Source organism: Haliotis rubra, unplaced genomic scaffold (genome assembly GCF_003918875.1).
Source record: "Haliotis rubra isolate DU_JTF1 unplaced genomic scaffold, ASM391887v1 Scf68, whole genome shotgun sequence".
In the NCBI taxonomy this organism is placed as follows: Eukaryota; Metazoa; Mollusca; class Gastropoda; order Lepetellida; family Haliotidae; genus Haliotis; species Haliotis rubra.
This window is the reverse complement of record NW_025767390.1, coordinates 158,294-174,064: the sequence shown is the minus strand read 5'-3', so window position 1 is coordinate 174,064 and position 15,771 is coordinate 158,294. Positions and strand designations below refer to the sequence as shown.

General features: G+C 41.1%; 1 protein-coding gene across 1 annotated transcript; it reads left to right on the top strand.

The window, feature by feature from the left end:
* Positions 1–2,951: 2,951 nt before the first annotated feature.
* LOC124258036 (carbohydrate sulfotransferase 15-like) lies at positions 2,952–12,035 on the top strand. Its single transcript, XM_046692110.1, has 7 exons — positions 2,952–3,169; positions 4,998–5,217; positions 8,260–8,388; positions 8,551–8,707; positions 10,809–10,959; positions 11,106–11,253; positions 11,404–12,035. The coding sequence occupies exons 1-7, from the start codon at positions 2,954–2,956 to the stop codon at positions 11,583–11,585; spliced, it is 1,203 nt and encodes a 400-aa protein (XP_046548066.1). The 5' UTR covers positions 2,952–2,953; the 3' UTR covers positions 11,586–12,035.
* The last annotated feature ends 3,736 nt before the right edge of the window (positions 12,036–15,771 follow it).

Genomic DNA, 15,771 nt, shown 5'->3' with positions numbered 1-15,771 from the left:
TTTTAAGTTGTGTTTTTGGTTATATACTAGCCACATAAAAAAACTGTGCATTGTCAAAATATTATCCCAGTTGACAAGTACGATAACAATATCAAAGGTACATTTAATGGAGGGATCATGAGACCATAACAAGTCGGCAGAATTTCAATTGAAAAGTCAATCACAATGACGTAACGAGTCCACAAGCGGGACAGGGGTCAAACGAACATGTCACAAGCTCAATAACGGGTATGTCCACCATCGGCATTGAGAACAGCAGTGCATCGACGACGCATAGAGCCTTTCAAACGTGCAAGGAAGGCTTGTGGGATGTCACGCCAGATTCTCTCAAGTTCTGTTGCGAGGTCAAGGACGTTTTCTGGCGGATGAGGAAGACGGCGTAGACGTCGATCCATCTCGTCCCAAACATGCTCTAACGGGGAGAGATCCGGTGAATTTGCTGGCCAAAGCAGTAAGTCAGCGTTGTGGTGTTGCAAGAAATCCATAGCAACCCTTGCCGCATGAGGGCGGGCATTGTCCTGTTGGAATGTTAACCCAGGGCCATGACGTTGCAGAAAAGGAATTGCCACAGGTCGAAGAATCTGATCCCTGTAGCCCACGCCAGTTAAGTTGCCCTGAACAATCACCAAAGGAGTTCTTTGGCGTGCTGTTATTCCACCCCAAATCATCACGGAACCACCACCAAAGCGATTCCTCTCCAAGACACAGGCCTGTGCATAACGTTCTCCCACGCGTCTATAGGCACGTTGACGTCCATCACTATGGGAAATGTTAAACCTGGACTCATCTGTAAAAACAACATTTCTCCACCAAAACAAGGGTCTGCGGACATGATTTCGGCACCACATTCGGCGAGCTTGTCGATGACGTTGTGTCAGGATAGGCCGTATGGCGGGACGTCGTGGTCTGATCCCGTGATGACGTAAACGGTGTTGGGGTGGATACGGCGAAGTCCTGGGATGGTTCGGGCAGTCATCACTGCAGTCTGAAACCTGTGGCGAAGATGGGTCACCCTTATCCATCTGTCCTGTCTTGGCGTTGTTACACGTGGGCGTCCAGAACGTGGCCGATCGATGACGTCATTTGTGTTCTAGTAGCGTCTTACCAGTGCAGACATGGTGTTCCGGTGGCAGTGGAAATGTGCCACTTGTCGTTGAGACATTCCCCCACGGACCATCCCAATGGCATCATGACGTTATGCAGACGTGAGCCTTGGCATACTATGCGTTTCAATAGCCGTTTAATTTTTTTGAACGATCGCAAGGGCAGGGGTTGAGCTTTCCAAAGTGACAGTATTGTGTGGCATTCATTTGCACTGTTTCTCTTTCCCGGAATGCACGTGCAACAACGTATTGCACGTCTCAAGGACGAACCCACTGACGTCACGGAACGTGGCACGTGCATGCATGTTGGATACATGTCACTAATCTCTGAGTTTAAATCCTTATGTGTCGACACAGGTTTGGTAAATTTAGATTTTAAATTTTTGTATGCACAGTTTCTTTATGTGCCTAGTATATATGGGTAAATCAGGATGTTGCTGGATGTGTTGAATCTTTTATTTCAGAGTTTAGAGAAAGATGCATGTTATGAAATAATTATTATTTTTGCAAGATATCTTAATTAGATATTTATAAGACTATTCAATCGGAAATTATATTTCAATCATATTTATCTTCAATCATATTTGCTCAAACCATATTCTGCTGGTAGAAGAGGGAAGAAGGTATAATTTACATCTAAGTGCAAGAATCTGAATATCATTCACATTGTACGTGCTTCTCCATAAAGATCATCCCCCACCCTCCCGAGCCATAAATTATGACGGGTCCCTAATATAGGGCTTTCATAGTCAGGGTATGGCTAAAATACTGCCGATGTGACTTTCAATTTTAACTCACCCCCTAACTCATAAAAAACACTGCACAATTATTTCAGTCATGTACATATGTATTTGAATTATAATGGTGTTTTTTTAAAATCTATATTGTTCTCATTTTACACGTAACTTTCCTGTTCTATTCTCTTCGATTGCTCTGTTCAAGTAAAGAACAGCGTGAAAAGCAATGCTGTTGTTTTGGAGAAATTGTACTCAATATTCCGATTCACGTTTTGAGAAATAAAATACAATTTTAAATATCACTTTTTACAAAAGTTACTAATACTGTTTGAAATTTGAAACGTTTCAAAACCTATCAAGCAAACGTAATGTAAACATATGTAAAGAGATACAGTGACTGATTGATTGTTGTTTTACGCCGCACTCAAGCAATATTCCAGCTATATGGCGGCAGTCTGTAAATAATGGATTCTGGACCAGACAATCCAGTGATTACCAGCATGAGCATTGATCTATGCAATTGGGATACGATGGCGTGTGTTAAGGAGATACAACACATTCATATATCCACAAGACAAACGTACCCTTTTAATAGCTCATGCTATATATAAAACAACCCCTGAAGATCCGGGTTAGAATTGGTCTTCAGCAACCCATGTTTGCCCTAAAAGGCCACTAACGGGATCGGTTGGTCAGGCTTGCCGACTTGCTTGGCACATGTCAACGTAACCCAATTGCGTTGATCGATGATCATAATGTTGATCACTGGATTGCCCGGTCCAGACTCGATTATTTACAGACCGCCGTCATTTAGCTGGAATATTGTTTAGTGCGGCGTTAAACAACAACAACAACAACAACAACAACAACAAAAACAAAAACAATAGAAAAAAGCGGTTCAAAAATCAATAGATCACTCACTTTACCTCGGGGCGGTGACGTAGCCTAGTGGCGTTCGATTCCCACATGGGTACAATGTGTGAAGTCCATTCCAGGTGTCCCCCGTCGTGATGTTGCTGGAATATTGCTAAAAGCGGCGTAAAACTAAACTCACTCACTTTACCTCGATTACCATATGTGAACCTGTATTTCTTTCCAGCAAGTCAAAAAATGATGGTCTCTTTAAGACGATTGGTGTTCCTGGTGCTTGTGTCGTGCGCTACTTTCTGGCTTGTGACTTGGCATTCCAGTTGGACTGTCATTTATGACATCAACAAGCCCATGTCTTCACACGGCTACGTACAGTCCAGTACAGTAAACAAGTCAGTGAAACGTGACATCCAGTGTGTGGGCGCAGGACAAGATGAGGCAGAAGACCTGTTTTGTATGGTATGTAAGGGTTTGGTTCGTCCCTATAACAACCCATGAGAAATTACGTCATTATTGTCTATTGTATACATTTGTGTTCACTCATCAAAGGGGAGGTGCGTCAATGGTTAAAGCGTTCGCGCGTCACGCCCAAGGCCTGGGTAGAAAGGTCAGCCTATCACCCGAAACGTCTCGCTTGAACTAACACAGGAACATATGATACTAATGACATGAGTGAGTGAGTGAGTGAGTGAGTGAGTGAGTGATTTATAGTCACACCGGCAATATTTCAGCCATATCGTGACTTTAAAAAAATACAAATTCATAAAAAACACAATTAACTTATAAAAACTTGTCGACGAAGGACAGTAAAATAACTAGATTATCACAGATAGAGAATAGAAACTTGCATTTAACTGTAAAATTAAAGACGTTTTATGGACAATGCAATCTAAAACACGGGCTAGAGATAACCAGCAACTGAAGAAAGGTCACCATACTAGGAACCATGGGGGCTTACAGTACTTTTGAATGATGAAAGGGAATTGCATAGGATATTAATTTTGTCACTGAAGCATCCTACACATGTCTACTGGCTAGCGAACAGTTATCACCGTGTAACACTATCACACATCAGTATCACACGTGCGCAGTTCCGGTCAATTACAATTCCGGTATTTTTCCCCACGATATTTTTCAACAATAAAGGACAACAAAACAAAAATATCCAACGGTAAGTAACATAAGAGAAAAATTAAAGATAAAGTTATGAACCCTATAACAAAATTTTAACTTAGTCCCACGACCTATTTATATAACAGCAAATTCAAGTTCACAAGTCATTTAATTTTCATTCCCTATCAATCTACTGAAAAAAAACCACTCAAATAATCACACAATCAATTGTTCGAGGTTACTGAATCATATAAATATATACATGTATATTATTCACGAATGGCATGAGAAATTCTAAATAGCGATAACTGTTACAGTTAGTTGTGAGAAAACATCTATTTTACTGCCATGATTCCCTTCCGCCACATCATATAAAAGCATGATCGGTGGCAGTGAACAGGCTAGACACATCGGTGTAGCTAATTAAGTATCATGATTAATTTTGTTTCATTAATTTAACGAACGGCGGAGTAATTTTGTAAATATTGCTAACATATGGCGATAACTGTTCGGTAGCCAGTACCGCAAAACTTTTTGTTATTTTCTTGTTGGATGGTGCTTTGTAGAATCAGGAGCATGCTCGATTTCACCACCAATAAAGGCACTAGCTGCTGGAATATAGTTTAAAAGTTGAAAGGTCTTCCCCCTTGCCGTTCGTTATGCCCACATTAAAATATGAAACAGACAATTTGGTCTGTTTGGTCTTATTCATGTGTATCCTTAATCATTTATCAGTTTTGATCCTGGTAGGAGTTTGCTCGCATTGAGATCAAATTGTTTTCTCACACCATGTAGTTCACATTACGTACTTGCAAACACGGATAAGTTGGACCGGCAATGAGCAGACCCATATGGTTTGTGAAAGGTAGAGCAGATGTAGACTAGTGCACGTGCTTGGCATGACGATGAAATAGATTCCGCGCGTAGCTGCACACGCCTTACTCATAAGACTCTCACGTCGGTGTAGCAAGTCAGACTACACTTGATCGCGGACAACCCCTTCGCTAACAATGGCAAGCGCCAGTTGGCGGAACTCATACATACATGTCAATTGTCAAGTCGGTGCTCAACTTATCCTTGTTTGCCAGTAGGATGCTGCCTTTATTATGATGATGCCCTAGGAAAATATACATTCATGACGTGCTGCTTTAAAATACTTTATCTTATGTCACAGAAACAGCCCCAATATCTGCCGAACTTTAAGAATCCTTGCTGGTACGCAAAAGAAGATGGGAAGTTTCGTCTTAAGTGCGTCCCATACTACCATCTTCTTGGCGTGTGCAAATCAGGAACCACCGACCTCTCCTACCGCATACTGGCCCATGAAGACGTCCTTGGATGCAATAATTGTTGGAGACAGAAGGAAATATTTTATTGGTGCCGTATAAGATATGGTAATTGTTAATTAATATATAATTTATACCAGATGAGGGAATGACTGACGAAGATTTTAAACACATTGACTGGTGTACAGGTACATATAAACCAGTTCTTTCGGCGTTTAATGTTTGTTTCCTTATAGACAGACAAATGTGACACAGCCTTGTACCGGAAGGGTAACATTTACCATGGAGTAAATATGCAAGCACAAACAGTGACTCCTCTATGTAATGTTGTGCTGTGAGTGTAGTGTTCAAGAGAGCAAGTTACGTCTTTATGGGCCACAAATCAAGATTGGTTCTGGCAACAAAAGAAGCAAGTAAGCAACAGATATCATGGTTTCAGATTTGAGCAATCAAAATTGTCAGTGAACTTAGAAGTTCAGGTAGATGAATGACTTTGTTAGGAAATTGACATTGGAACGTATACACTCTTTTAAAAAAAAAAAAAGACAGAAACGCATGGGTGATTTTGAGATTATTGGACTCATGTAGTTGCGAGAGCAACAATCTAAATATGCTATATCTCTCCACAACGCTATCTTTGTGTGATGGTAAACAGCTTCAGTGTCAAAACGCGGCAATTTCCCTTGTTTTAGAAGCGTTTGAAGAAATATTCGCCAAAACGTCACCAAACACGTAAAGCAAAATGAACGTGCAATTAAGCGGAAAGGCATGCGGTATCGATCACTATAAAAAGGTAAAGGTTGTGTTTGATTTTGTTGTTCGTTTTTGCCTGAAAAATCCCAAACCAGACAGCCAGACTGGTAACTTAAAAAATTACCAGTCCGGATACAAACTTGCCTGTCCGGTTTTCAACTACGAAAACAAAAATCAGGTTTCTGAATACTTTACTGTTTGCAAGCATCGCAATGAACAACATAGCACTAACAAGCAATACACCGAGTTTAGGTAAACTGAAAGTACATGTGCTGTGATCGGTTGTTGTAAAATTAACTGTCCAATCGTAAATTGTTTAACATACTTATCATAATACCTTAAACACCTGAAACTGACGACAAGAGAACCTGTCTGATGTTATGAAATATTTAGTGCTAGGGGCAAAAACATCTACCAGACCACCGTACCGGCTACTTTTGAAATTTGCCCGTCGGAGATGAAAATAGTCCGGTCCGGACGGTCGGGCAGGCGGGAATTTTAAACGCTGCTGGATGGGAGGAAATCATCATGCCACGACAGAGTGCCGCCAATCGAAACGGCGCCATTGGCCGCTTTGAAGCCTGGGAGTCGCGGTCTCCAGTTGACCGACGTTCAACGTTCATCAGAGCACTATATCTTACCTTTGGGATCTTTTCCTGCGGACCAATTCCGCCCAAGATCACCCGAGAAGCGACCGTTCAAAAGGACCGCTCACTTGCATCATCGTCTTGCCAACCGTGGAGACTGCACAATGCATCCCTGGTTTGAGGAAAATTTCTGACCAAACTGTCAGGAATCGATTGCGTGAAGAAGACCCCTGTTTTGAAAGACCTACCATGGGAGAAATGAACGGTTTGCCCCTAATTGCATTCGACAGGTCGACAGATTCGGTGGAGACAGTGTCATGGTGTGGGGTCCGACATCCAACATACACAGATCTTATTTAGTGGTGGTTAAGGGGAATTTGACAGCAAATCGGTACAGCAAATCAACGAAGTCCTTGCACGTCACATGCTTCCGATTATGGACCGACAGAGGGAGGTGTTTCCAGCATGACAACGCTACTTCACAAACAGCACGCCTCGCGGTCCGCCATGGCCTCACCGATCACGAGAACTAAACCCAAAAGAACACCTATGGGATGAAATCAATCGACAATCGGTCATCGCATTGCAGGAAGAGTGGGAGAAGAATTTCACAAGAGCGACTTCGTCGACTTATCCAGTCTGTGCCAAGACGGTGCCGATCAGTAATTGCTGCCAATGGTGGCCATAAAACGTACTGATTTTGACGCCATTTTGTGGACTCAAATAAACAGAAACACAACAATAACGGCTCATTGTTTATAGACGTGTGAACTTACACCTTTTTATTATTGAAATTACATGAAATAATTGCTCTTAAACTAACGCAATACATTCCTTCTAAAAATGGCTTATGTGCTTCTTTTTTTCAAAAGTGTACAAATGGAAAGGAATTAAGCATCCCCGGTACGTTTCGACTAATATCAGTATTGTGCACGCACAGTAAAATGTGTTGTTTTTCAGAAAGATAGTGTCTTGATTACCAGAAAACACAAAAGACGTTTTAATAATGGATAGCACAATACACAAATCATCTGTTTTGGCTGAAAATGTCACTAGTATGGTGCTAGAGAGGGGATGAGATGAGACGTTCATATTTAACCAGGGGCCGTTCTACAAACAATATCAACCCGTGAAGATCCGGGGTAGAATAGGTCTTCAGCAACCCATGCTTACCACAAAAGGGGACTATGCTTGTCGTAAGAGGCGACTAACGGGATCGGGTGGTCAGGCTCGCTGACTTGGTTGACACATGTCATCGGTTCCCAATTGCGTTGATCGATGCTGATGCTGTTGATCACTGGATTGCCTGGTCCAGACTCGATTATTTACAGACCGCCGCCATATAGCTGGAATATTGCTGTGTGTGGCGTAAAACTAAACTCACTTACTCACTCACTCTACAAACAATATCTGGTGTACCTTCCACGTGCTTGGATAACTGCCTGTACCCTACGTGCATACCAACTCGTGTTAGCGCCACTCAGCAATATTCCAGCTATATGGCATCGGTCTGTAAGTAATCGAGTCTCGACCAGACACACCAGTGATCAACAGCATGGACATCGATCTACGCAATTGGGATACGATGACATGTGTCAACCAAGTCAGCGAGCCTAACCACCCGATCCCGTTAGTCGCCTCTTACGACAAGCCTGGGTTGCTGAAGACCATTTCTATCCCTGATCCTCACGTGTAAGATCCATGTGTAAGACGCGCTAGAATATGTTTGCTTATGATGAAATATACTTGTTCACGAGTGTACTAGTAGTGAATAAATCATTGCTATTTCAAATCATTTACTTTTACACAGGTTATAAAGTTACCATGAAGGGAGAGCAGGAAAAATGCAACTTCAGCTGCTTTCTACAAAAGTTCACTACCGCGGCACAAAAGATAGAACAGAAAGTTACAGAATCAGGATACCACAACATGATTACAGGTAGGAATCCATGATAACATAGTCCAGCTTGTCGTCATTATACTTCCGGGTTTCACGAAAGCGGTAAGTGTCTAAAACCTGCATTACATCATTGTGCTGCGTCTTTCATCAAGCGTAGTAAAATTGAAATTTATTATAAAACCCTCACTCACTCACTTCCAGGTGACGGATCTCCATCAGATTTTAGCGATTTCCGAGGTTGGCCCAAAATACCTCAAAATGCAGGTTTAGAGAAACCGGTGGTTATGACACCCCATCTTATGAGGCACGTGTATACAGATCCAAAGTTCATCCTCATCTTGAGAAATCCAACTGACAGGTGGGTACTATATAGCTAGTTTTGTGGTTACAGAACCATCTTAACTCTGTTTATCTTAAAAAGATAGTTTTGTATTGACAGAGAGCACAAAGTTTGCTACAGAAATTGTTCCAACATATAATGGTACCACCAACGAAGAGAGACACGCAGTCAAGGTCACGGTATGTTCGAGGTGCTGGTGTTGTGTTTGTATGTGTCGTGTATTTAGAGAGCACAACTACATTTGGTACTATGGATTGCAACAAATGAAAGCAGTTATGCCACTTCATCGGGGCAACACAACGTCACGTTGCAAACGTCTTTGGTGTCAGCCAAAAAGTGATCAGCAGGGTATGAATCGATACCAGACCTTCTGATCAAATACCAACGACAGACATACAGCGTTCTATTAGACAGCGAGGTGACAGGTGGCTCTTGTAGCAAGACGTCATCACTCAATGATTGCAACTGCTCTCAGAAATGACCTGCGGAACTTTTTTCTAGATTGCAACTACTCTCAGAAATGACCTGCGGAACTTTTCTACTCAGACAGTGCGTAATCGTCTCTGTATTCTAATCGCCAATCAGGGAGGGCGTGACTTTCGCATTTAGATGAAGAGCACGGCAATTGGTCAGACGAGGGCTGAGGGCTGGGCTCTGGTGCTCTTCACTCGAGAATCGAGATGCTGTCTAGACTTCGGATATCGTTGTACCCAAGTGTGGCTAAGAGTTCAGGATTCCAGAGAAGTTGCATATGGCCACTCTAGAGGAGGCTCACATATGATCTGGGATGAGTGAAGCTACACTCGGGCGCAACGACAGGTTCCCCTGTAGGCTTTTGTGTACATGAGATGACATGCTGATGAAATCAGATTTTATATCATGGAGTGCCAGGAATGGTGTTGCTGACTTAGGGCAGAAGATCATTGTGGTCTTTGAGTAACCAGACCCCAGCACTATTAAACACTTTAAGAACGACATCATTTTCTCCCAACAACTATACAGGAACTCGGCAAATCTCGTACTCAAGAGCGAAAGGATCTTCCCTTGACAACCATCGAGCATGAGTGAATGACATTTGGGTTTTATGCCGCTTTAAGCAATATTCCAGCAATATCTTGGCGGGGATATCGGAAATGGGCTTCACGTATTGTACCCATGTTGGAAATTGAACCCGGGGAGTGACGAGGGAACGCTTTAACCACTACGTCCCCTTTGAACATGAGAGGAGGGCACCAGACTGTAGCATCACGTAAATGTCTAAATGTCGTACGTGTTATGGTAGTTGTGTTTGTGTCAACTGACAATGAATTTTTTAGTGATTCTTGTACTTTTCTTTTGGATTTTTGTCACATGAAAACATTTCAGAACTCCATTAAACTTTGCACGAAGATAGATATTTGGCTTGGTCGACTGTACCTCCAAATCACTGTCTGAAAGATTAACCATAAGTTAGTTCAATTAGGTATAGCCACAGTGTCATCCCTACCTTCAAAGGTTCAGGACGATGTGTCAAAAGTGAAAGCAAATCAGCTTAATGTTGCTGAGAAATCAACAGGTTAAATGACTAGTTGTTGGAAAAGTTCTGTGTTTCATTTTGGGACATTAAACTAAGAAGTAGGCGTCCCCTTATTCTCTTTGGTGGAGTAGCCTAGTCGTTCAATTGCTCGCTTTCATGCCGAAGACTCAGGTTCAGTTCCCCACATTGATACAATGTGGCAAGACCATTTCTGGTCTCCCAACCGAGATATTGCTAAAAGCGGTGCAAAACTTATTTCACTCACATGTTCTGAGGTACAATCGAACATGCAGTTTCTACCAAGATTTTAAATTCCATTACCATGTTGCCATTCCTGCAAAAATACCGTTATCAGGCTTTCACCATGAAAGGTTTTAGAAAGACTGTTACCAGTTTTATGATAGATTGAGATAGGGTTGGGGGCATTTCTCTCTCTCTCTCTCTCTCTCTCTCTCTCTCTCTCTCTCTCTCTCTCTCTCTCTCTCTCTCTCTCTCTCTCTCTCTCTCTCTCTCTCTCTCTCTCTCTCTCTCTCTCTCTCTCTCTCTCTCTCTCTCTCTCTCTCTCTCTCTCTCTCTTAATAGAAGTATGTAATGTAATTGCAGGTTGTATTCTGACTACACGATGAAACACGGACGGTCTGCTGAGGATTTCCATGAAGCTGTGAGTGGAGATATTCGGATCGAGGAGGCCTGCATGAACAACCATTCTGATGAACAATGTCTGTACAGCCTGGAATTAGCACGTAAACTTCGAGTGAGAACTTCTGAAATCTAGTAACTAGAGACCTTCAAGAATGTAACGAACATTTACCAATATTGTGAGACTAACAGTAAATCAATTTTAAGCACACTCCAACAACTGATAAAAACACATATTACAATCCATATATTTTCTTTCAGACTCGTATTTTTCTGGGGTGCTATTCAGTGTATATGCGACAGTGGCTGAATGTGTTTCCGCGAGACCAATTCCTGATCTTGCGTACAGAGGACCACGATAAAGATCCAGGAGCTCAGCTAAGAACAGTGTACAACTATTTGAAACTAAGTAAGTTTTCATCTCTTTCTTCCATAAGTTTCTTTTGACTACAATAGTCTAGTCTTCATTTACGTTTTTAAAGCATCAACATCCTGGAACAACCCAGTTACTAATATTCCCACTTGAGGACAGCTCAATCAAAGTGTCATTTTACTTCAGATTATACTGAAGAGTGGCTGGCCTCCATCACGCGTGTCCCTCATCAAAATGCCAGTAAGAAGAAGAAAAGAATGGGACCCATGCTTCAAAAGACCCGTGTCCTACTGGACGGATTTTACAGCAGATATAATCAGGACTTGGCAGATATGCTGCAGGACAAGATGTTTCTGTGGTTGACATAATAGTTGCCTTAAAACTTAATCTTAATTGTGGGGGATATAAAATACAACAATAAACAAATAAACACAAACAGTTCAGTTAATTATACGCTTCAAACAATATTGACAAAGTCATAATTCCCAATCATGAAAGAAGCGTAAACATTCTTCCAGTTGGTCTTGGATAAATTTCTTTCGAAACAAATACCTCATTCTGAATGTCTTGTTAATTCCTGAAAATGTAATTGCGGGATCAAATTCTCAATATAGATTTCTTCAACATGTTATACCAGAATACAGCAGAGGACTATTAGGTGTATGGAGACTACATAGTCTTCAGCTATGACAGCAAAAGCAGCTACGGATTGAATTCAATCGCAGTTATGTATGTGTGAAACATAGTCAGTTCGTTGCAAAATGTTCCTGTACAATGTATTTTTCAAAATAAAACCCCGACCGTTAATCAGCTGATTACACAGTATTGTATTATTTTTGTAAACTATATTGCATAAAAGATATATAGTTCTGGATTGGGCTAAAATGACAATGACAGTCTTTCAATTGTTGGAGACTCGTCAAGACATGGACAATTTTCATATTCTGGAGGAAACACGTGCTTGTCTTCGGTATCTACATTCACAGAGGTTAATGTAAGTTTAGCAATTACATCTCCGACATTAACATCACCACATTTCTTCATGATTCTCCTACCATCCCGGGGCGGTGGGGTAGCCTAGTGGTTAAGCGTTCGCTCGTCAAGCCGAAGGCCCGGGTTCGATTCCCCACATGAGTACAAATGGTGAAGGCCATTTCTGGTGCCCCTCGCCGTGATATTGCTGGAATATTGCTAAAACGGCGTAAAACCATAATCAGTCAGTCAGTCCTACCATCCCGTATATTGTTCCTTGGTGATAATATGATACAGATATATATGTACGAAGTTTTTGCATGTTACAGTGTGATTTTCTCACTTTCTCACACCATCTGCACTACATATACCGAATTGGGCAGTGGGATAGCCTAGTGGTTAAAGCGTTCGCTCGTCACACCGAAGACCCGGGTTCGATTCCCCACATGGTCGGAATGTGTGAAGCCCATTTCTGGTGTCCCTCGCCGTGATATTGCTGGAATATTGCTAAAAGCGGTGTAAAACCATTCTCACACACTAACATGTACCGAACTGATTATGCCATGGCCGAAGCCCATGGTAACTCACACTTTCCAAACTTGACATCACTGCTTAGGAAACAGAATTCCACGTACGTCCTTAACCACTCAAATGTGGATAAAATATACACAGCTGAACCTGTGCCTTTTATAATAATCCACTGAACGCTACAAGTGGTTTTGTGGTCTGTTTGCAGTGAAAACGTACCGATAAATTTTACTTCAAACAAAAAAGTAAATCAAATAAAGTGAAATTAAGATTGCGAATCCCCATAATCTTACCTTGTCAATTGAACATTAAAATTTCAGAATTGTTCGTCAACTTAGGATAAAAGTTGTTTAACAAACGATCATAGTTTCACATCGCTATCATTGGTTTGTATTACAAGGGGGTATGCACATTAAATGAAACTCCGAGAACAAGAAGTTTTCGTTTCAACGGTAGTCTTAGTTAACGCTCATCACGTACCGCACGTGCATTTGTTTCACAGTTCAAACTACTGCGCGTACCCCCCTTGTAATACAAACCAATAATAGGGATTTGAAACTAAGATCATTTGTTATCCTACTTTTATCCTATGTTGAACAAAAATTCTGTGATTTAAATGTTCAATTGGCAAGGTAAGATTATGAGGATTCGTAATCCTACTTTCACTTTATTTGATTACTTTTTGTTTAATGTGAAATTCGTCGGTACGTTTTCACTGCAAACAGACTATAAGTACTGGAAACCACGTTCCTTTCAACCTAAACTGAAATTATATGTATGTCATGCCACGGCTTACAGAAAATCAGCGTCTCCGCGCCGTGGGTATGCTGGAGACTGGAACGGAAATACCTCCGCCCGTAACCCCCTTAAATTTCATTCTAGGCAAAACATAAATACATGTATATATTCCTCATCTGATAAGGAAGAGTTTTAACATGTTTCTTCAATTGTATCTGAACATACTGATATACATATGCAACTTCTATAAAGCCACTCAAAGAAAGAGTTTCTCATCGTTAAAAGTATGGGGGGATACGGGCGACTGCGATACAGAGATGAGATCGTTGGGCCACATGTGCAGCCGTTCATTCAAGGACAGAAACTTCTCGCTTCAGCGAGATAATGCCCGTCCACATGTCGCTTGTGTTGTGACGGATTTCCTGAGACAGAAAAACATTCCTGTACTCCCCATGGCATAACATTGTACAAACAGGAGAATCATAATCAGATACCTGGAAACATACCGGGGCTTTTAAACACAAATTAACGCGTTAAAACACAGACGTTGCGTGAAATAATAACAGAATGATTTTTACTCAAGTATCCTTACTCAAGGTCTGTCGCAACAGCCCAAGGCCTGGACTGTAACTTGAGCTCGTCTATCTGACACAACGAGGAATAAGAACAATTTTACTGACTAACTTACTTGGAGCTTATGCATGTGGATATGCATGAACGCATACATGTGGATGATTTAATATTAATATACTACCCATCAAAAGTTTAGACTACAGCTCTCACTATATGTTATGTATATACCAATGGTTACATCGAAGATGAATTTCTCCACTAACTTGGGGGAACCAACTGCAAACTTTATGCAGATATATTGCACGATGATCATGCATCAAATTGCTGAAAAGCATGTGCAAATATTGTGCATGTGAACATTTGCGTTTGGGTGTAAAGTTTTGTTAAGAATTCGCCAATTTTCAGAGTTTCATCATTTATTGAACTCATGACAATAATCTTTTAAACATTACGAATTTGTTTTACAAGACATCAGTTCATGTGTAATCAGTGCCTTTAAACAGTATGGAATATTTTGCAAAGTCTCGTTTAGAACAGTTGACCGAAGTAAGTGGCTACATTTACACTAGTGATTCTAAACTTTTGATGGGTAGTATACATTGAACTTCTCAACATTCGAGGACATGTATGGTGCAGCATTTTGCCAGGAATAGCAACTCTGTTGAGCCTTTCATTCGCTTGGATGAAGTCGACTCGCCTGAAAAGTGAAACAGAAGACTTTCTGTTTCCTGCTCAACATCCCATGATCAAAGCCCTAAGCATGGATAGGCATCACCCTGCCAGACACAATCTCCAATCCAACTCCTCTCGCGAAAATATGTGACGAGCAGAATGCACACGAATGTGTTCGTGTGTTCGAGTCCGATTTCCAGTGTCTATTGAGTAATCTCTTTCCTGTTCAATACAGAACACATGCTCCCTGCTTTTTCAGACAGTTGTTCATGTTTCAGGTTACCACGATATCACCCAGGGTCATGTTGCATGCATGAGCAACATTGATCTTAGGCGTTCATGTTCCAAGAAGTATGATGCATGTAGGTATATGTATTTAGTGTGCACATTTTTTAGAAAGAGGGGTGAGCGTGGGGTAGGGTGGTGGTGCACACTTCATTTTTAGAGCTACGACGACATATCGTAGTATCGATAATCTTGATACTTTATCTGACGATAAATATATCGATACGTTTTTTCGTATCGTGATATGTATCGTTGACCTTAACATTGTTAATTTTCATTAGATATTGACGGTTATGTCAAAGTTTCTTACTATTAAAATATGATTTGTATGGCAAATAACTAAAGAAAGCATATCGTGATATGCATGGAATCGAATAGTATCGTTCCAAGATATCGCGATACGTATCGTATCGTGAAATTTCTGTATCGTCACACCTCTATTCATTTTGACCCGTATTCACGAGAGTTTCAATTGTCATTTAATACACTTTCAGGACTTTGGGAGGGGCGTACTTTACAACAACACTTAGTATATTTACATTGTACAAACGTGTTGCACTTCACATTGTTCACAGGACAACATTCCAACATATATCACACAGTGTCTTAAAATTGACGAACACCATATCACTCACAGTGCAACAACACATAACATATTCACACCCTAAGAAAGAAAATATTACTATTTCCCCTGGCTGATATGTAGACTAGATTGCAGTGTCTACCTGTTGTGTAATCTGTCGACTTGATCGCAGTGCCTACCTGTTGTATAATCTGTAGACGTAA